Source organism: Microcebus murinus, chromosome 2, assembly GCF_040939455.1.
Source record: "Microcebus murinus isolate Inina chromosome 2, M.murinus_Inina_mat1.0, whole genome shotgun sequence".
In the NCBI taxonomy this organism is placed as follows: domain Eukaryota; kingdom Metazoa; phylum Chordata; class Mammalia; order Primates; family Cheirogaleidae; genus Microcebus; species Microcebus murinus.
In genome coordinates this window covers 13,341,528-13,363,266 of record NC_134105.1, presented here as the reverse complement: position 1 = coordinate 13,363,266, position 21,739 = coordinate 13,341,528, and the positions used below count along the sequence as shown (strand labels likewise).

Here is a 21,739-nt window from a genome sequence, read left to right as displayed (position 1 = left end):
CAGTCCTATTGTTGGAGATCAGCTTCTCACTGATGTGGCGAGACTTCCCACTCACATTCGTCAGCTGGCAGCTCCAATACCAGATTCTGGGATTTTAGAGAAAAGGGAAGATTGTGATAGCAAGCTCACACCTGTGTGGTTTAGTCATTGTCACTGACTCATCAGGAAATACCATGACATGGCGTGTGCACCAACATACTTGGCAGTCATGACTCCCACCCCCACCCCAACCTCAGCTTGCCGTTTTTGTCATCCCTTCCCTGCTTAATTTGGGCTTTGTGCACAAGCGAGCCGTCAGTTGAAATTCTATACCTGGTGGCTCTCAAAAGCTGTGTAGTCATTAATGTAAGATTAGATACATGCGGCAGATGGTGTATCTGCAGCGTGGCTGTCTTACGCTGCAGTCCTGAGTGGAACTAGGGTGGCTTGCCCAGGAGATGGCTGACACCCACTGAAGTTTGTTACCTTTGACGTAAACCGTTGCACTTGTACATCTACATCTGCACCTCCGTGGTACGGGCTTAGAGTTTCTGTGCTTTTAGTGGAATGAGATCCACTGAATTTGGTGACCTGGGGGAAGAGCTCAGATGAGCAGTTACATTACCTTGATACATAAATAAAAATGAAGAATGAACTTCCAATGTATAAATGCATTAGGTTTTGAAACCTTGTATTCCTGAGTAGGGGTGAAAACCAATCAAAAGGGGATCCTTGGTGGTAGTAAAGTCAGTAGCCAATGTCACATACTTTAAACATATTTATCTTTCCAGATCTCCTTTTTGTGGTATTCCGTGTGTTTTGTTGTAAATCTCTGTATCCCTGGGACCTAGCAGTGCCTGCTACTTTCCTCTTGACTTTCTGTCTCTTCCTGAGTAAGATTTAGAAGGCAGGGTTCTCCCTTTGGTTTTATTTATTTCTGAGACAGGGTCTTGCTATCTTGGCCATGCTAGGGAGCAGAAGCATCATTGTGGTTTACTGCAATCTTGAACTCCTGGGCTCAAGCGATCCTGCTGCCTCAGCCTCCCGAGTAGCTGAGACTAGAGTAGCTGGGACTACAGACGTGGGCCACCACACCCAGCTGATTTTTCTGTGTTTAGTAGAGACCAGGTCTTGCTCTTGCTCAGGCTGATCTTGAATTCCTGAGCTCAAGGGATCCTCCCACCTCATTCTCCCAAAGTGCTGGGATTACAGATGTGAACCACTGCGACCAGCCTCCCTCTGGTTTTAACTATTTCATCATCTGAATTTAATTCCTTGGTCTTTTGTCATTTTGACCTGAAACAAATTGCTGTCACTATTTTAAAAATTGTAAGTATCAGAATGATCGTACACATGAGAAACTTGTTAGCATCAGTATATAATAGAACTGTGCCTTGTGTTCTCCCTGAATATTCTCAAAATGGGCACTGTAGATCTAGTAGTTGGCAATTCCTCTATTTAAAATTCACATTTTTGTTTGTTTGTTTTTGAGACAGAGTCTTACTTTATTGCCCTGGCTAGAGTGCGGTGGCGTCAGCCTAGCTCATAGCAACCTCAAACTCCTGGGCTCAAGCAATCCTGCTGCCTCAGCCTCCCGAGTAGCTGGGACTACAGGCATGCGCCACCATGCCCGGCTAATTTTTTTGTATATATTTTTAGTTGGCCAATTAACTCTTTGTATTTTTTAGTAGAGACGGAGTCTCGCTCTTGCTCAGAGCTGGTCTTGAACTCCTGACCTTGAGCGATCCTCCTGCCTCGGCCTCCCAGAGTGCTAGGATTACAGGAGTGAGCCACAACACCCAGCCTTAAAATTCACGTTTTATTTTTGAATGCTGGGAATTAACCTGTTATCCTTTGTGTACCCTGAGTTTCATAAATTGCATTTGCAGAGAGTAGGACCAACTTGTAAACCACCTTGTTCTTCTCATCGCTGGGCTCCAGGCTGTCCAATGGCTGTGACAAAGCGTCTCCCCGAGCAGTTGACACCCGAAGTCAGTAAACACTGGCCGTCCTATCACATACAAAACAAAATCAAGAATAAACGAAAGGTCTAATATCAGCTAATATTTATTGAGCGCTTCACTTACTGTGGGTCAGGTCCTGTGCCAAGCGCTTTGCCCACAGAACTCATTGGAATCCCCAGAGCGCAGTGAGTCGAGCCTGAGTAACATCCTTTACAGATTACGCAAAGATCACTCAAAGATTAAAGGGATTAAGTTGTTTGCCCAAGGTCGCACACTAGTAAGATGAAGTGCCCACATTTGGGACCACACCTCTGACCATTACACTTCACTGCTGCCTCCCCAGATTCTCTGAGGAGACAAAGCAAATGTCTAGCATGGCCCCAGGGCTCCAAGCCAGGGCCACTTTGCTGCGCCCGCCCTGGGGCGCTGGCCTGCTAGGGTGCCAGCCCTGCGTCCTGGCCTTTCTGCGGTGCGGTACATGTGCAGCGTCTGCGTCTTCTTTCTGCAGCTCTCGGGTGTAATTCACACCAAAGCCTGGGTTCACTCGGACTTGCTATTTGTGGTTGGCGTCTGCAGGGCGCCTAGCCTGATGGGAGCAAAAGTGCTTTGGGGCTCAGGGCTGGGCTGGCACTCTGGCTAGATTTGCTGACCCGTCGCCCCGTCTAAGTGGATTCCCGTGTGACCCAAAGGACGGGGTCACGGCCCGTGTGCAGGGACGGACCTCGTTCCAGACTTCTCGGTGCCGGGCCCGAGCTGCAGGCTGGGTCAGTCGGGTCAGTCGTCGTGAGAGCGGCCTGCGGGAAGACGGGGAGGGAGAGGATGCGCCACGACCCCGCTCCCCAGGAGGACGCCAGGCTCTGTCCCGCGCGCGGGGGATGGAGACCCTCCGGCCCAGCGCCGCACTCGACTGAGAGAGGGCTACCGAGCGAGCAAGACAGCCGCAAGGGCTCTGCAGATAGCGGAGAGTGACGGGTGGTCCCGGAAGGCTTCCTGGAGGAGGCGCCGCGGAGCCCGCAGCTGGGACGACGAGGAGGAGCTAGCCAGGGGGCGGGAGGGGCAGCGGCTGTGCAGGAGAAGGGACCATAAGTGAGGCCCAGGGGACCCAGGGGACCCAGGGGACCCAGGGGACCCAGGGGCCCCAGCCCAAAAAGGGGGCCGTGCCTGCTCAGCCCCGCCCTTTAAGGCGGAGCGCGGCGGCGCGGGCTGCCGTGGGCGGGGCCGGGGCCCCTTGCGGCCGCCGATTGGGCGGCGCGGCCGGGCGCAGCGGCTCCTCGGGCGCCGATTGGTGGGCGCGGCGGGCCGCCGCCGCCAGGTGATCGGGGGCCGGTTCCCCGGGCCACGTGGGGGGCGCGCGGGGCGGGCTCGGACGCGGGGCGGGGGCGCGGGGCTGCGCGGGTTCGAGCCGCGGAGACCCGGCTGCGGCGCGGCGGCAGCGGTGAGTGACCGGCAGGCGCGGGGCTCGGTCGCGGGCGCCGAGGTGCGGGCGGGTCCCGGGGGCGGCGAGCACCCTGTCCCTCCGCGCCGTCACCCGTCTGCGGCCACCTGCGCCATCGCGCCGTGCCCCGGGCGGGGGCGGGGGCTCCCGGGAATGACGGTAACGCGGCGGGTCGGTCGCTCTGGGTGCCGCGCCCCGCGCCCCGCGCCCCGCGCCCCGCCGGGTCCTGAAGCGGCACTTTCCGCTCGCACGTCGCCGGCTCCGCGCGGCCGCCCCGGCCACGCACGCACCTCGCGTTCTCCTCTCCCGCGGCTCTGCTCGGCGTTCACTGCCCCAGCCGTCCCCCACCGCGGCGTGGGCGCCCCGGAGCGGGGGGACTTGGGGACCTGGGCCCCGGCGGCAGAGAGCGGGCTCGGAAATGGGGCGCGGGCAACGACAACCCCGCAGGCGCCGCCGAGCATGCCCGCCTCGCAGCGGACCGCCGGGCCGAGAAGTAACGCGACTCGCCCGGGGTCGCGGCAGCCAACCCTGTGGCCCGCAGTCCGTGCTCCGCACCCGGCTGCGGGGTCTGCATCCTCCGCGACCGCGCGGGCTCGGGCGGCGGGAGCGAGCCGGGGCAGGCGGCGCCGGGGCCGGAGCGGCGGTTCTGCTGTCCCGTCGGCGCCGCTGCGCCCCGGCTGCTTCCCCGGGACAGGCTGGGGCCGCCGGCGCCAGGGGTGGACACCCTGTGTAGGTGGGACAGCGGAGTCCGAGCAGAAGGTCGCTGCCATGGCCTGGGGACAGGGCTCCAGAGCCCTGGGTTCCCTCCCAGCTCTCCCACTAATGCTGTGTGACCTTGGGCAAGTGACTTCACCTCCCTGAGCCACCATTTGCTGAGCCCAGGGTCAGCAGGCCGAGAAGGTGGATAAGTACAGTGCAGCAGGGAGCCCCTGTGCTTGACCCAGGAGGCAGGGCCACCCAGAAAGCCTCAGAGGGACACGAGGAGGCTCATTCCCGGCCTCATTCCGAACGGCTTGCCCAGCCTGGCTCGTGCGAAACCTCAGAAAACAAAATCTGATCCAAATGAGCAAGCGGGTCTGTTTCCGGGGTTAGGGTGAGCCTGTCGCCCTCCCTGGGAACCCCCACCACCTCCAACCCCAGGGCTGGGGCTGACATGCCTGTGCCCTCAGGCGCGGGAGGTGGAAGAGGGGAGAAACTTCAGTTTCCAGGGAGGCTGAGGACCGCGGGGAAGATCAGGTAATGGGGGGACGCCCAGGAGGGAGGGCCTTACCCCCACCCGACGGACGCCCGGGAGATGCCGCTGGGGATCTGGAGGGGGAGGCCCGCATAGACAGCTGCCTCTGCGTGTGTGCGCGTGTGTGCGCGCGTGCGATCGCGTGGCTCCTTCCCACCTCACACTCTCCGTGCTCGCGGATGGCCAGTGTGCCCTCCTCGCCCTCCTCCCGCCCTCCTTCCCCTCTCTGCTTTTGTCTGCTCCCCCCTCTCTGCTCCGCCTCTGTCCACTGCCTTCGCGTCTTCGTTCTTTCCCTCTCTCCCTTTTGTCCCGTTTGTTTTTTGGTCTCTGCCTCCTCCCTCCCCACGGCCTGCCATCAAAGGTGGCTTCACTGGAAGCCCCATCTCCTGGGCCAGGTGTCACGTGGTGGCGTTAGTGCCTGTCACACAGCTAACTTTGCTTTATTTAAACATAAAAGGCACTAAAGGATACAATGTGCAAGATGATCAGGATCAGACTGTGGAGGGTGCCGGCCAGAACAGGGGGGGGGGCAGACAGGATGAGAGGGGAGCCAGGAAAGCCTCAGGGGACCCCGCAGCCCTTATTTTCCAGCTTGTCCTCTGTAAAGTAGATTGTAGATTGCCGCAGGCCCCTCCACCCTGGCCTGAGCTTGGGGTTGAAGGGGGGGGCAGAGATAGGGGCCTTTGTTCCTGGCTCTTGGTGCCAACAGTGTCAGCTCCAAAGCCACCAAACCCTCCCTCCTTCTCCAAAGACTCCCCAGGACGTGGTGAGTTGGGGCACACCCAGGACACAGCCTTTCCTGCCCACAGCTCTGATACCTGCTCTCTCCTGGCCTCCCCCTGCCTTGCCCTCCAAGACTGAGCGGTCTCCTGTGGGTGTGGCCAGGGACAAGCAGGGGGTGAAGGTGGTCAGACCCTGCTGACCTCCCAAACTCCCCCCCGAGTGGCTGGCTTTGGGGTCCCCCATGCCCCGAGAAACTATTTGTTGGGCATCGGCTCCCAGCCCGGCCGGCCGTGCGCTGCCTGCTCCTCCGCCCAGTTCTCCTCCACTGCTCCCAGGTTTGCAGAAGAGGCAGTGGAGGCTCAGGGAGTTGTGGCAGCTTGCCCAGAGTCACACAGGATTTGGACCCAGGTCTCCCTGATCCCAAGTTAGTGACTGTGAGTGGGCCGATGAGAGGACCAGCCAGGATGCAGATGCAGGTGGCTTTCTAATTGGCCCCAGAAAGGCTGGGGAAGCTGAGTCCTTGGGGACCTCGGGAGAGGCAGTCAGCTATTCTTCTTGTAGTCATCCGTCTGTTGACGCATTTATTCAGCATCTATTGAGCACCAGCTGTGGTCCTGGGCGCTCGGGGGAAATGAGGACAATCTTGCACGGCCTCCCCTCTCTCCCTCTCCTTCACTAGTGGTCTGGGAGAAGGGTCCCAGGAAAGACCAGAACCGGGCTGGGCTGGGGGGCGGAGGCGGCGCCCCTCAGTGCCCCAGGGCAGCTGTCCAGCTTCTCCGCATCCCAACTTAGCATCAGCGCTCGGAGTTCCGGTCTTGACGATCTGCAAGGGGCTAGGGGCTTCCGGGAGGGACTGGATGGAGCCTGGCTGGGCTGAATGAGCAGGGGCCTCTGAAGCAGGTTCCCGGCCCATCAGCTCTGGCCATCAGCTTTTAGCCACCTGCCGTGGCTCCCACTGCCTCCAGGGCAGAGCCTGAGTTCCCTAGTGTGACATTTAAGGCTGGTCCCAGACTGGTCCTGGCCTGCTGCTCTGGTGAGGGCTCCCTGGGGGCTCCAGCAGCTGCTCTCCCCCCTCTGTGCCTTTGCAGACTCTGTTCTCACCGCTGTCACCACCCTCCTCTTTGGTGGAGCTGTCGCAGGTGCCCTCTCTTACCTTGGTACTTTGCATGAGTCTGTCCCCTGACTGACTGCCACCCCTTGGGGCAGGGACTGAGCACCTTGGTCTGCAGTGTTTGCTGCGTGAGTAAGGAAGAAACCCAGGTCATGAACTGCCACCCAAGGTCTTGTTCTGTCACCCAGGCTGGAGTGCAGTGGCGTGATCATAGTATACTGCAGCCTCAAATGCCTGGGCTCAGGCAATCCTCCCACCTCAGCCTCCCAAGGAGCTGGGGCTACAGGTGTACACCACCACCCTGGCTAATTTTTTTTTATATATAATTTGTAGATTCCAGCAAGACTTCTCAGAAAAGAAATCAAAACAACAATATAAAAATAAAAATTAAAAACAAAAGAAAAGAAAAAAAAATAATTTGTAGAGATGGGATAATTTGTTGTTCAGGCTGGTCTCAAACTCCTGGCCTTAAGTGATCCTCTGATCCTCCTGCCTTGGCCTCCAAAGTGCTGGGATTACAGGCATGAGCCACCGGCCACTCTTCTGATCATGACCCAAACCTCACCTCCTCAGGGAGGGCTTCCTACCTTTAATCAACCCCCAACCTGATGTTTCAGATCCTCTTCCCTTTATCACCATCTACATATTATCTGTATTATTATTGAGTTTATCATCTTTCTCCTCAGTAAGAATGTCAGCTCCATGAGGGCAGGCAGAGATGTCATCATTTTGGGGGGGAACTGTGTCCCCAGTGCCCAGGACGTTGCTGGGCACATAGCAGGTGCTCAGGAATGAATGAATGAGCAAATGAACACATGAACTCACTGGCCTGTTGGGGGCGCTGTGACCTGCCTACCTACAAACCAGCCCTTCTCCTCCTGCCCTTCGCAGCCTTCCCTCCTGCAGAGCGAGGAGCCAGGCCCCGGGGGGACCATGCAGAAGGCCGGGGCACGGGGCCGCAGGGCCTCTGACTGCGGGCCGGCCCCTCTCCAGCCCAGGAGCATCACCAAGTTCGCCCAGGTGGGTGTGGCTCCCTGTCCGGGTGGCCCTTGGGTGGCAGGCCCTGGGGGTGGGGAGGAGCTGGCAGTCAAGGACCTGTTTGCTAGTCTTCCGTCCCTGGCCGGCGCCTTGGAGTGTGTGTGCACACAGGAGGGGAGGGCACCTCAGAGGGCCGAGTGGCTCACCTATTGTGACAGCAGCAGAGCATGGACCTGTGCTGCGCTGCTGGCCAAGGCGGGCAGGGCAGAGGGCATCTGGGGGCCTGACTCCCTGTCCTGCCCCTCCCACCCCGCTGCCGAGCAGTACGTGGGCTCCTTCCCCGTGGACGACCTGGACACACAGGACAGCGTGTGGCTGGTGCAGCAACAGCTGTGGGCACTGAAGGTGGGTGGGCTGGGGGCTGGGAGGGCACTTCCCTGGGAGAGATCCAAGCCTTGGAACGACCCCACCAGACCAGATCCCTTATGCCGGGGACTCCCTTCCTCTGGGCTGTCTGTGACCTGCACCCCACAGTTGGAAGACACAGATGGGCTGGTCATAATGTGGCTCTTGATGGCCCTGGTTGGGGGATGTTCTGCCAGGAGCCATCCACACTTCCCCCAGCTCAGTCCCTGAGTCCCTCATCCCTGATCAGCCCTTGGTGGATGGTACTGAGGGCAAAGCCTAGGAGGTGACACCTACACCCCTCCCCCCGATTGTCTTCCCCCCAGGACTGTCCCCGACGCCGGGCTGTCATCCTGAAGTTCAGCCTTCAGGGACTCAAGATCTACAGTGGGGAGGGTGAGGTAGGAGCCCGTGTGGGTGCAGGTGAGCCAGGTGTCTCCTCCCTCAGGCCGCATTCACCTCCGCCTCGGTCCTGGCCCCAGCACTTCCCACAGTCCGCTCTGGGCCTTTGGCTTTCTCTCTCCGATGACCCGCCTCCCAGGGCACCTCCAGGCCGCAGGTGCCACAGGTCTCCAAAATCTCCTCCAGAGGGGCCAGCTCCTGGCTGAGCACCAGGATCTTCCAGCCCTGAGCTTCTCGGAGGTGCCCTGCCCCGCCTCGGCTGGTGGGCCGTGGACAGCCTCTCACAACTGTGGCAGGGGCCAGACGCAGGCTGGAGGCCAGTGGGAGCCCCTGCCTGCCAGCCCGCACCCCATAGCTGCGGTGCAGATGGTGTCCCTGGGCATTGCCGGGCCCTGGGCCCTGGGGTCAGGTCTTGCGCCAGTTGCATGAGGTCCCGCTGACCCCCACCAACAGCCCGATCAGAGAGAGACTGGTATTCTCCCCACTTGACACATGTCACAACAGAGGACTGTACTCACCTGCCCAAGTCACATGGAGAATGAGTGACGGAGTCAGGATTCAAAGCCCCTGACTTGAAACCTGGCGTGAAACCTGGATGCGGGTTTGGGACTGGGCAGGCCTGGGAGAAGGGAGGACTTCCTCCCCTGGGAGTGGGGTGGCCCTCAGCTGGGCCTACAGGCTGGAGAGCAGGTGGGGGCGCCGGGGCTGAGGCCAGGTGCTGGTCTGAGGGGCCTTCACGCCCACTGTCCCCAGGTGCTCCTGATGGCGCACGCCCTGAGGCGCGTGCTCTACTCCACCTGGTGCCCCGCCGACTGCCAGTTTGCCTTCATCGCCCGCAACCCACGGAGCCCGGCCAGCAAGCTCTTCTGCCACCTGTTTGTGGGCAGCCAGCCTGGAGAGGTGTCTGGGGCCCGCGGGGGCCACAGCTGAGGCTGGGTGGGGGTGTGCTGGGCATCAGGACAGGTTCCAGGGACAGAGGCCTTTGAGGTCTAAGCCAGGGTGGCCTGAGCCCCCTCCATGTATGTGCCCTTGGCCACCCTGGCTCCTTCTGCTGCTCTGCCCGCTGAGGACACTACAAAGCAAGTCCGTGGCCTCAGCGTTCCCTGGTCCCGGCGGGAACCTGGCCGTGCTCTTAGGGATCGCAGGGTCTCGCTGCCAGGCCTCTGCTCGTGCTGTTCCCTCTGTCTGCAGTGCCCCTCCCCCTGTCTCGGCTGATTCTGACTTGCCTTTCAAGGCTCAGCCCAAGTGTGTGTGAACCCCACCTTGACTCCTGGACTGCCCCTCTCTCTGGGGTCCTGTGACACGACAGCACCGTACCACCAGTCTGTCCCTAATTGCAGGCACTTGGGCTCTGTGAGAGCAGCGCCTGGGGCCGGGTCCTGAGATGCACCAGTGCTTGGCCCTGTGTGGTCGGGTGGTTGCCAGGGGCAGGCAGGTAGATCGGGGAGTCCAAACCAGCTTGACCGTCGTGAATGACAGGGCTGTGGCAGCCAGTCGTCTGGCAAGCAGAGGCAGGGTTTGGTTTCACCCAGTAAGCATTTGCTGTCATCCTGTATGTTGAGCCCTGTGCTGGACACTGGGGTGACAGGTGGCTGAGACATGGCCACCTTGATCTTCTGAAACTCAAGGTTCTAACATGTTGGATCTGGATGGTGTGTGTGGCAGGCAGAACGTGCTGGCCCCAGAGAAGGACCGGGCCCATGCTGGGAGTTCTCTGTGCTCCGCTTCCTTAACTCCTCAAAGGAGCACAGGGGATAAGGAGAACGAGGCTCAGACAGTGCCATGTGCTCTGCCCAGGGTCACACAGCAGCTGCTGAGTGACAGAGCCAGGATTGGAGCCCCGGTTCCGACTCCAGGGCCTGTGCTCGCAGCCATTCCTCCAAGAGGCGCTGACTGACTGCGCAGGGCGGGAGTGGGAAGCCCAGGGCTAGGGGTGCATTTTCGCGGTTAGATTCTCTGCTGCAATCAGGATGCCTGGCACAAAGTAGGTGCTCAGTATTTGTTAAGTAAATTAAGGAAGCTGGTAGGGGAGCCTGCATGGTGAGCTTTTAAGGGATAAGTAGTTTGTCCAGGAAGAGTGAGGAAGAGCACTCGGAGCCACGGGGCTGCACGCATCTGTGGCGTTCCCTGGGAGAGCTCCTCCAGCTGAGCCCACCTCTCCCCCCAGGTCCAAATCCTGCACCTGCTACTCTGCCGCTCCTTCCAGCTTGCCTACCTCTTGCAGCACCCTGAGGAGAGGGCACAGCCCAAGCCCTGCCCAGGACCTTCAGGGGACATGCCCCAGAAGCCACTACCCAGCCCTGGAGGACCCCCTGGCCTGATGCGGGAGCCCTTCGGCCGTGATCAGCTCTCACAGAACGTCCATGCGCTGGTCTCCTTCAGGCGGCTGCCAGCAGAGGGCCCAGTGGGCAGTGGGGTACGCAGCACCCCAGCCAGGGAGTGGGCAGGGGACAAGGGAACTGGGCAAGGGCTTGGGGGTCTCATTGGGAGGCTGGACTTTGGGGGGTTTCACCCGGCCTGACATGGCTGGGCCTGAGTCTGCCTGGGTGTGGGCTCCTCTTGGTGCCTTAGAAGGAGCTACCAGATTCAGAAGGCCGCGGGGGGCCCCGCCACTTCCGCGTGGGAAATCCCTACTGCTCGCCCACGCTGGTGCGCAAGAAGGCCATCCGCAGCAAGGTGATCCGCTCGGGGGCCTACCGAGGCTGCACCTACGAGACTCAGCTGCAGCTGTCGGCTCGGGAGGCCTGTGAGTTGCAGGAGCACACCCGCCCCGTGTGCCCCTGGAGCCATGCCTGTGTGCCCCTGCGCCAGTCAGAGAGGGTGGGCGTGGGTGTCCATCCCTGCAAGGCTGTGGCCGCACCTCCGAGGGGATGCCTGTGCGTGTGTGTGCCCAGGGCTTGCACAGCAACTGCACGCACAGCTGGGTCTGGACTGTAACTGGTGCGTGGGGTGCCGTGTGTGCACGTGTCTGCTGCGGGCTGGACGAGTGCCTGCCGGGCAGGGCGGGAGGCGTGGTGAGCAGACAGACATGGGACCGATGGGGCCGGTCGCCAGAGAGCAGGCTGGGCATGGGAGGGTTTGGCTGCTCTCCCTCTGACCCCTGGGCCGTCTCCATAGTTCCTGCTGCATGGGAGGCTTGGCCCCGGGGGCCTGGTGGCCCCTCGTGCCTGGTGGAGAGCGATGGCAGCCTGACAGAGAACATCTGGGCCTTTGCTGGCATCTCCAGGTAGGAGGGGCCTGGCCGTATGCCAGTCCCTTGGGGTGGGCAGAGAAATGGGCTGTGGGCTTCCCCAGGGCCCTGTGGTGCACACGCTACAGTACAGAGCACTCCCAACCTCGTGGCCTCAGGCATGGGACTCCACCTCCCTGGCCCTCAGTTTTCTCAAACGTAAGATGGGGATAATGAAAGGACCTTCATGGCAAGGTTGTGATAAGAGCAGATGAGGCAATTCAGGCAAAGCTCTCAGTCCCTGGCCTGTGGCAGGGCAAGAGCTCCTTAAATGTCAGCTCTTTAAACCTCCCTCCTGATAGGGTCTTGCAGTTGTGAACAATTAGGGACCCTTTGGAAACCTTTTTAAGCACCTAAAAGCTTCCTTTCACTGAGCCTTGAGCAGCTACTCTGGGTCCAGTTTTGTTTGTTTGTTTTTGAGATAGTCTACTCTGTAGCCCAGGCTGGAGTGCAGGGGCGCCATCGTAGCTTGCTGCAGCCTTGAACTCCTGGGCTCAAGCGATGACACATTCCACGCCCTCCCAAAGCTCTGCAATTACAGGCTTGAGCTACCGCGCCTGGCGCGTACTATCGTTTTAAGGGCATTTAATCCTGTTATTGGCTGCTATGCCCATTGTCCAGGGAGCAACCCGAGGCTGGGCCCTGACGAGGGGTCCTGCCTTCAGCCACCTCCTCTGTGCCCCCAGGCACTGTGCCCTCGCCCTGCTGCGGAGAGACGCGCTCGGGGCCTTCCTGCTGTGGCCAGAGCCGGGCGCCAGCGGCCAGTGGTGCCTGTCGGTGCGCACGCAGTGCGGCGTGGTGCCCCACCAGGTCTTCCGGAACCACCTGGGCCGCTACTGCTTGGAGGTGAGAGAGTGGCCCCCGCCGGCCCTGGCCCTGGCCCTGGCCCCGCCCCGTCGCTGGCTCCGCCCCGTTCCTTCATGCCCCGCCCCTTTCTAGCCTCTGAGGTCCTGCCTCGCCCCCATCCCGGTCCCCCATTGGCTCTATCTGGCCCCGCCCCTTAGCCAATTCCCCTCCCGTCTCTGCTGCCCTCATTGGCCCCGCTGGCCCACTTGGCCCCGCCTCTGCCCTGCTGGCTCCTCCCTGACCTAAAGACTTGGGACGACCAGGGCGGTACCTGATCCCTGAGGCCCCCCTCTCCAGAGGGGCCTTTCGAAGGGTGCCACTGGTAGTCTTGGGCCCGGCTGGAGTCACGCCTCGCATTTCCATAGGAATCCTGGCTTTTAAGTCCCTCTTTCCCACACCCCAGCCCATCTTAGAAGAGGAGGAAACCGACTCAGAGGCCAGGGCTTGCCTAAGCTCCGTTCCAGCGTCTTGTCCTGCCCCCCGGGTTTCCAGGGACTCGGAGGGGGTGGCAGGGCTTTTCACACGTGTGCCCTTACTTCCAAGCTGAATGTCTCATGGAGGAAATTGTGTCTGTTCCATGACAGCACATGTGACCTCTCTGAGCTCTATGTCTGCTCTCTAAAATGGTCAGCCTCCCGTGGGAGGGGGTGGCTGGCATGAGCCATGGGGAAGGGGACTGGACCTGAAGCCCTTTCCTCGCCTAGCACCTGCCAGCAGAGTTCCCCAGCCTGGAGGCCCTGGTGGAGAACCACGCTGTGACGGAGCGCAGCCTCTTCTGCCCCCTGGACATGGGCCGCCTGAACCCCATCTACGAGGAGCAGGACTCTGGGCCCGAGGGCAGGCCGCCCCGGACCCTCCGGCCCCTTAGCCATGCCAAGTCCGAGGCAGAACTGCAGGGCCTGGGCTAGGAGGCCGGGCCCCACTCCCAAGGCCAGGACTCACCCTGGCCCTGACCTCAGCAGCCTCTGCCCTCCTTGCACCCCACTGGTCACTAGTTCCATCCAGTCACCTTGCCCCTTGGACCAGTCTTCCATTGCTTCACTGCGTGTGGGAGGGGTTCCCTGAGATCGGGGCTCGCCAGTGGCTCCTTGCAGAGCATGTGCCCCCCCCCCAGATTCCAGGAGGGACAGGCAGAGCTCCAGGCTTCCGATAACTTGCTGGGTGACTTCAGATGCTTGTCATTTCTGGGCTTCCACTTTCCTCCTAAGGTGGGAGCTTGTTGGTGATGGAGGTGCAGCCCTCTCCCAAGGGGGCCAGGCCTTGGGCCCCTGACTGGGGGTCTCCAGAGAGCTCCTGACAGAGGAAAGCATAAAAGTGAGGGAAAAGGGCTTGGGGGGCAGGGCTGCGTTCTCACTTTGGGCAAAGATCTGGGGGTGAGCCACCTCTCAGAGAGAGCAGAGGTGACCCCGAGGAGCTTGTGGGTGGGGAGGCTGGGGCTGAGCCACACCAGGCTGACAGGTAGAGCACATGCATCTGAGGGCGAAAGAGTCTCAGCTTCAGCTCTGAGCAATGGGGGGTTACGAAGGTGCAGAAAGGGCAGGGTGCACAAAGAAGTGTGCCACTCAAGGTCCATGCCCAGGCGACAGCTGTGTGCAGAAAGGCCTATAGCCTGGCAGACAGGGCAAAGAGTCCCAGCGTGCTGCTCAGGAAGGGACCCAGGACTGTGATTCCTGCTTGCCCAGACGGGATGCCCACAGGACATTTGGTGGCTGCCTTGGGAAGCCTTCTTAGCATGGTGCTGACTGACCACTGCTGTCAGGGGCACCTGACCTGGCCAGCCCCATCAGCGATGAGGTCAGAGCAGAACCATCCAAAGGCAGAACTGACTTGGGCCCTGCCAGAGGGGCTTGGCCTCGCAGCAGTGGGAGACCCGAGGGAGTGATTCTAGGCTCAGGCAGTAGCCCTGCCAGTGACTGACAAACCCAGGTGTCCTCTTTTGTAAGTAACCTCAGCAGAAAAATATGTATCTTCTGAATTAAGTTACAGAACAAGTTCATTGTGGAAGAACTTCTCTTCCTGAGGCAGAGGCCTGGTCTGGTCGTGAGTCTGGGGGCTGCCTTTTCCCCCATCTGGAGTGGGACGGAGCAGTTCAGTGCCTGCAAGGAGGCGGCAGTCCCTACGGAGCAGGAAGAGGGGACAAGCTTGGGAGGGCAAAGCAGGCCCCCCATGTTCCCAGCTTCCCTCCCCCCAGCTGGGCCAGGATATTGGCTCACGACCTTCTCACTTTCTCACAAGTCAATAAGATGTCCTGTCGCAGGGGATAGGAGGAGGCTGTCCTTTAGGGGCTCTTTTCACTGGAAACCCAGCTCTGGTTTGATGATGTGAGTGGGAGCTGGGACTCTGTTGTGCTGGCATCTCTACCGGAACCCACCCCTTCCCTGGGCAGAGCCCTGGTCTCTGCTGGGAGGCCCCCGCCTCATTCCCCCGGCCAGGAGAGGGGTTTAGTGACATCCTGTGACTGGGATTACAGCACCAGACATGTGCATTTAAGGAGACCTGGTAATTGGCCCAGACTTGGGCCGAGGCTCACCTCTGTGCAGGAAGGGTTTTGTGTGAGTTTTCTGAGAATAAGGCATTAGGGGACGTTCACACTGAAGGGACCAGTCTTCCCCAAGCACTTTAACTTCCTTCAGACAGCATTTATTGATCATGTGTTGTGAACAGGGCAAGGTCTTGGCCCATGTTTGCAGACTCCTAAATGTCTAATTAGAGGCCAAAGTTTTCTCTTTGTCCCAATGTACCACCTTGGTGGCCCAGCTCTCCTTACTGTGTGGACTTAAATAAAATGCATTTCTTTGGATTGTCTGGTACAGACTTTTCTTTCCTTTGAAAGGCACGGTCTTTGTCAAGTTTTCCTGCTTTGTTTTGGTTTGCTAAACATACCTTCAGCTGGTGCTGAATGGTGACCCAGACTGAGGTCCCATCCTCGAGGGCTCAGCATGTCCCGAAGGGTCAGCTAGGTAAATTTAATCAACCCACATTGCTTCCTCTTCTGCAGTGAATGTCAGTGGCTATTTCCTATAGGAAAAATACTCCAGTACTGCTCTGGCGACTTGGGCTTGCTCTCTGCTCCTGCAACATGCCACAGGACCTTTGCACAGCCCAGACAGGTTTTCTTGTACCCCTTCCCCCCCGGCACGTTAACTCTTCAACCACCATATTTCAGCTCCAGTCAGTCTCAGGATGCCTGCCCTGGCCCCTAGGTCCAGTGAGGTTCTCTTTCCAGATGTTCCACGGAACTCATTTCTTTAGTTTGTAAACTTATTTATGGGATTTTGTTTGTAGGATTTTTGTTTCCCGTGTCAGTCTCCTCTGCTAGACTGTGGGCTTCAGGAGGGCTGTCTCCCCAGCATCTGCCGGGGTACCTGACACATAGCTGACACTGTGCTTTTGTGCAAGAGGCAAGGCCAGAGGTGTGGCAGAGCCACTCTGCTGGCCTGGGCGGCCTCTCCAGCCAAAAGGCTCTTTTGTTTTAAAGTGAAGGAGTCTTGCTATGTTGCCCAGGGTAGACTAGAACCGGGTTCCAGCGATCCTCCTGCCTCAGCCTCTCGAGTAGCTGGCGCTACAAGCATGTGCCATCCCCCGCTCCAGCCAAAAGACTTGGCTTCTAAAGTTTTTGCTTGTTTTAAAATCTTGAGTCTTAGCAGAAACGAGGGTGGCATCGGAGGAAGCTTTGCCTGGTCCAGGACTGTGCATAAAGGACAGCAAGGTCCTTGTCGCTTTCCTCCATAGGTCTCTAACCCCTTCGTGAAGCCTCCCCTCTTGGATCGCTCTAGACCCGAGGTAAAGTCAAGCCTGGGCTCCCATCTTAGCTGGGCAACCTCGAGCAAATTGCTGAGCCTCTCTGAACGGGGGCTGTGCGGGGGCGAAAGCGCCCGGCCTGCAGCAAAGCCGGCGCGGGTGCGCCCCAGAGGCAGCCGCGCGCGCGGGCCCCCAGCCCGGGGACCTCGGGCCCGAGGGCGCGCGTCGTTCGCCAGGGCCGCCCCCTGTGACGCCGCGGGCGTTGCCCAGCAACCGCGAACGCCGCGGCGACGTGCATGCGGGCGGGCCGCTGGGGCGGCTCCGGGCCTCGGGTCCTGCGGCGGCGCCTGCAGCGCGGATCCCCCACTTCCCCGCCCGGGCCGGGTCTCAGGGACGGGCGAGCCCGGGCGCGGGGGCAGCGGCCCCCGCCCGGGTCCTGCGACTGCCCCGCGGCCGCCTGCCTCCCGTCGGGGCGCCCCTGGCGGAGTCCCATCCCCCCGCCGCGGCCCCGCCCCCACCCCGAGGCCCCGCCCCCTGAGGCCGACGCTGGCTCCGCCCCTTGGCGCGCGCGGCCAGGGGTCCCCGGCGGGGCGGTCGTCTGCCCCGGCGCGCGGGGCCCGGGCCGCGGCGCCATGGCCTCCGAGTCGGTGAAGGTGGTGGTGCGCTGCCGGCCCATGAACCAGCGGGAGCGGGAGCTGCGCTGCCAGCCCGTGGTGACCGTGGACTGCGCGCGCGGCCAGTGCTTCATCCAGAACCCGGGCGCCGCCGACGAGCCCCCCAAGCAGTTCACTTTCGACGGCGCCTACTACATGGACCACTTCACCGAGCAGATCTACAACGAGATCGCCTACCCGCTGGTGGAGGTGAGGGCGCCCGCGGGCCGCCTTCCAGACTGGCAGGGCAGGGCTGGGGGCCACCCGAGCGTCCTGAGGGTCCCGAAGGGTCAGCGTTGCCACAAGCCCTGCGGGCAGGCCCTTTGGGGGGCGCAGGTGGACAGCACAGCGACAGGTTGGTCTGAAGACTTCAGGCAGGAGACAGCTGGAGCCTGCCGACAGTGTCGCGTCGGGGTCCACTGTCCCCAACCCTAGAGCTGGTCCTCGCGATCCATGCCGTCCCTTCCAGGCCTTTCCCCACAAGAACTCCATCCTCCAGGCCACTCGCCCTCCACCCTCACTCTAGACCCTGAAAGCTCCAGCCGCTTCCCCAGCCGCCTCCTGTCCTCCCCAGGGCCCCAGGGCCCCAGGTGGCCCGGCTCTCTCCTCCTTCCTGGCCTCACCTGTGGCATCTGCTTGCCCCCCACCCCCTCAGCCCTGCACTCAGAAGCCTTCCCGCAGCTCACACTCATCCTCCCTTGGGCTTCCGCAGAGGCTCTGGCGGGTACAAGCCGACTCCGTGGGGAGGAAAGGCCTCAAGGGTCCCCTGCTTCTGCGGAGAGAGGCCCCCTGGCCTGGCCCCGATCTTGGAGGAATGGAAGCCATTTCTCTTTGGGCCAACTTACCTTCTTCCATCTCAGCATTGGAGGAACAAGGAGGCGACAACAGTTTCCCACTTTAGAGGGCTCTTGCTCCCACGAGGCAGCTTTATAACACGTGGGGAGACTGAGGCCAGGAGGGGGGACACTTGCCCAAACTCCCCACAGTGAGTTTCTGGCAGAGGTGGAACTACATATCCTGCCTACACATCCTGCCTCCTGGCCAAGGGTGTTCCTTTCTGCCGTCATCTCCCACTACTGTTCAGCGAGTCTGGCTTGTTCTGTGAAGAAAAGGAACAGTTTGGAAAATGCTCCCCAGTGGCCAGGAGCTGACCAGGGCTGATGCCCAGCAACCGAGGGACAGCTCTCCCCAGGAGACAGTCCTAGGCTCTGGGGATAGCCAGGTTGTCCCTCTGCTGGCCTCGACTCCCAGGCTGGAAGGGACCTGACGGATCATCTGATTCAGCCCCTCTGCCCTATCGGGTCCTTGGATGTCCGCCCTCGCCCACACGTCTCCACTGACGGGAGCTCACTCTTCCCAGAGCAGCTTGTTCCACCTTTGTTTCTGGGCCCCAGAAGACGCTAGGCGGCCTCCCCGATGCTCTCGGGACCTTGCCATGGCTCTGTCCCTGGGCCCCGCCGAGCCCCTCTGCTCCCTCCTGCCGGGGCCCCTCCATGGTCTTGCCTCCTCCTGGGCCTTCAGCCTTGTTCATGGGATGGGGTCTTGGTCCCCCCCCCCATCCTGGGAGCAATCCCCCGAGAAAGCCTCCTTTCTCGGGTTCCAGGAAGCCCCAACCCAGAGAGGGGGACCCTAAGGACACAGAGACGACCCTGTCCAATCTCCCCTCCCACTGCCCATCCTCTGCTGACGTCTGCTGGTATTTGGGATTCTCGGTCAGACGCCTGCCTCTGGACAATGCACAGAGCCTCAGACTCACGGGACATGTTCTTTCATTCAGCTACTCATGTAAATAACTGGACAGCGGCGCCACACCAGGCGCCACACCAGGCGCCGTCCCAGCGCGTGCCGTGCGCGCTGCGGTGAAGGAGAGATGCCTCTGCCCGCAGCAAGCTCGTGGGCAGGTAGAAGCTACAGTAATTGTTAGCTAAGCCGATTGTCAGATCCAGGGCGGTGAGTGGGAGGAGAACTGTGGCAGGCTGGGGAAGGCCAGCAAGCCTCGGCCTGGAGGGAATGCAGGCGAGGGCAGGGAGGACTTCCTGGAAGAGGTGAGGTCTCAGCTGAGACCTGAAGGATGAGAGGAGGTGCTCAGGCAAGAAGGTGGAAGAAAGGGCCCTCCAGGTAGAGACCAGCAGGTAGCATTTGATCTTCACAAGAAGAGCTGGAGTCGCCACTCCTGATGGGGAAACAGAGGCCTGGAGAGTCGCGGGGCAAGTGAGACATTTGTGAATCCAGTGCCCAGTTCCCGTGCTCCAGCCTGCTGCCCCCACTGAAGGAGCAGCATGGGACGGGCAGGCCAGTCTGAGCAGGGAGCGGCTGCACCGCAGGGGCGGGCATTGGCGTCCGCCTTGCTGGGCTCCGATCCGGCCCCCAGGGCTCCCTGGCTGGTGGCTTGGGGCCCCAGAACAATCTCCGGAGAGCCTCATGCCCAGGACTTTCCTTCAGATCCTGCTGCTGAAAGCCCCGAGCTCTTCTGACTGCCCTTTCTGTCCTTGCCCTTTTCTTCTCCACCCCTTCCCTCTCCGCTCGTGGTCTTGTCTTGTCACTGGGTGACCGTTTCAGCTCTTCTGGGTGCTTCCACTCCAGACCGGCCCTCCCCCAAGCTCCTCACCCCGTCCCCAGCCTGTGCCCGATCTGGGGGCTCTTCTCAGCCAGTGGCTGTGCTGTCTCTGCTGCTGCGCCGTTCACACCGGTGGCCTCAGAGGCTCTCATGACCCAGCTCCCCGTCTAGGCTGGGGAGCAGGGCTGCATTCCAGAGATAGCCATGCGACAGAAGCCAGAGGAGGAGTAGGATGTCCCTGCATGGGATATTTGGGAGGGGGCAGAAAGAGGACATGTGGCAATTTAGAACAGATGTTTTTTTTTTTTTATTTTCATTTCAATAGTTATGTGTTTATTTTAATGTGAAGTCCAAAAACCCATTAGCACATCCAACCTGTAGTGCGATGTCACGGGAACTATTGCTGAGGATGACACCAAGTTAAAAGAGTCGATTAACAGTTGACTCCGTGAAAACGGTCCAGGAAACCCTAGTACAGGTGGGCACGGCAGAGCGAGGGGTGGAGGCGCAGAGCGGTGGACATTCAGGACCTGCTCCGTGTGTGTGCTTGTCCCCTGGGCATCTGGAGCCCTCAAGTGATGGCAGACTTTTTGAAATCTTTGTCTTGCTTTAGAAAAGCTTGTAAACATGTTTTCTGCTTAACTCTAGAGCAGCGCTGTCCCATAGAATTTCCAGTGACAATGGGAATGTTCTGTATCTGCGCTAATTAGATGGCACATGGGCACTCGACATGGGGTTAGTGCTACTGAGAAACTGAATTTGAGTTAAATTTAAATAATCACATGTGGCCGGGCGCGGTGGCTCACGCCTGTAATCCTAGCACTCTGGGAGGCCGAGGCGGGAGGATTGCTCAAGGTCAGGAGTTCGAAACCAGCCTGAGCAAGAGCGAGACCCCGTCTCTACTATAAATAAAAAAGAAATTAACTGTCCAACTAATATACATAGAAAAAATTAGCCGGGCATGGTGGCGCATGCCTGTAGTCCCAGCTTCTTGGGAGGCTGAGGCAGGAGGATCGCTTGAGCCCAGGAGTTTGAGGTTGCTGTGAGCTAGGCTGACGCCACAGCACTCACTCTAGCCTGGGCAACAAAGTGAGACTCTGTCTCAAAAAAAAAAAAAAAAAAAATCACACGTAGCTGGTGGCTGCCGCGTTGGATGGTGCAGCTCTAGAGTGACACTTTGCAACACAAATATGATGTGAGCCACAAATGTAACTTCAGTTTTTCTATCAGCTACATCTTCAGAAGTCAAAGGAAACAGGTAAAACTAATTGTAATAATATATTTTATTTAACCCAATGGATCCAAAATATTATCATTTCAAAAATACAATAATGCATATTAACATCAGTATATAATGACTCAGTGAGATACTTCACATTCTTTCTTCTACTAAGTCTTTGAAATCTGGTGTGCATTTTACACTGATAGCACATGTCATTTTGGATGCCGAAGTTTTGACAACTAAAATGAAACACGGTGGCACATGCCTGTAGTCCCAGCTGCTTGGGAGGCTGAGGCAGGAGGATCGCTTGAGCCCAGGAGTTTAAGGTTGCAGTGAGCTATGATGATGCCACTGCACTCCAGCCTGGGCAACAGAGCGAGATCCTGTCTCTAAAAAATAATAAATAAATAAATAAAAGGAAACACAAAACATAAAGTCATGTTTAGTGGAGAGCATGTTTATGCTCCGGTTTTTAAATTTAAATTAATCAAAATTAAATAAATTCGGTTCCTCAGTGGCACAGGGACAGGCACATTTCTAGTGCAGGCGGTGGCGCCCTGGTGGACAGTCTGCTCCACATTGTCACCGGGGCTTCCTATGCCCCCTGCTGCCCCCTCACGTAGGGTTGGGAAGCCGAGCCTGGGACTCCTAATCACGTGGTCTCTCTGCCAGTGCCTGTCCCCATTTTGGACACTTCTGCCTGTAAAAGTGAGGTCCTATCCTTTCGGGGGACTGTGGATGGGGACTTTTGGCCTTCCCTCCCCAGCGGCTCCTGGGGATGCCGAGTCCTGATCTGGTCTATAGTTTGGGTCTCTGTGGTGGGACACGGCGTAGACGCCACCGGGGCCCTGGGGCCTGGGAGCAGCTCTCTGGGCCTGGTGCTGACACAGGATCCTCACCAGCCCCATACCAAGCTCCAGAATTTCTGGCCCCATGGGTTCTGCGAGGGCAGGGACTGTGTCTGCCTTGTGCGCCGCTCTGTCCCCAGCCAGAGCGCAGTGCCCAGCGGAGCAGACGGGCCGGTGCCTGTCGGTGAATACGCGCATCAGCAATGAGGGACGACTTTAGAAATGCAGCCCGGTGGGCTCTTCCCTTCCGGCCCCAGCTCCACCCGCTCTCCCTGTCTCACCTCTGCAGCTTTGCTCAAGCTGCCCTCTCTCCCTGGAATGCCATCCTCTTCCTGTCACCTGTCAAAATCCAAGTCACCCCCGCCCCCATTCTTCCCTGTCTTTGCTCCCCAGAGGCTTAGCCAGGTTCTTC

At 59.5% G+C, this 21,739-nt stretch overlaps 2 protein-coding genes across 6 annotated transcripts in view; both read left to right on the top strand.

The window, feature by feature from the left end:
• The first annotated feature begins 4,077 nt into the window (after window positions 1-4,077).
• On the top strand, window positions 4,078-16,249 carry SH2D5 (SH2 domain containing 5). Of its 2 annotated transcripts, XM_012787663.2 has the most exons (9): window positions 4,078-7,466; window positions 7,749-7,829; window positions 8,156-8,230; window positions 8,985-9,131; window positions 10,399-10,647; window positions 10,803-10,977; window positions 11,349-11,457; window positions 12,147-12,306; window positions 13,011-16,249. In XM_012787663.2, the coding sequence occupies exons 1-9, from the start codon at window positions 7,380-7,382 to the stop codon at window positions 13,212-13,214; spliced, it is 1,287 nt and encodes a 428-aa protein (XP_012643117.1). In that variant the 5' UTR covers window positions 4,078-7,379; the 3' UTR covers window positions 13,215-16,249. The 2 variants fall into 2 exon arrangements, with proteins under 2 accessions (XP_012643117.1, XP_075850800.1); XM_075994685.1 differs by lacking the exon at window positions 4,078-7,466 and having other exon boundaries at window positions 7,809-7,829; window positions 8,156-8,252.
• A 338-nt stretch (window positions 16,250-16,587) lies between these two features.
• KIF17 (kinesin family member 17) overlaps window positions 16,588-21,739 on the top strand; it is a 45,933-nt gene continuing 40,781 nt past the window's right edge. For 2 of the 4 annotated variants that reach the window (XM_075994671.1, XM_075994669.1), the window contains exon 1: window positions 16,588-16,910. In XM_075994671.1, the coding sequence (XP_075850786.1) occupies window positions 16,680-16,910 (231 nt within the window). In that variant the 5' untranslated portion in view covers window positions 16,588-16,679. The remainder of the gene's footprint in view (window positions 16,911-21,739) is intronic. The other 2 variants (XM_075994665.1, XM_075994662.1) reach the window with 1 other exon arrangement.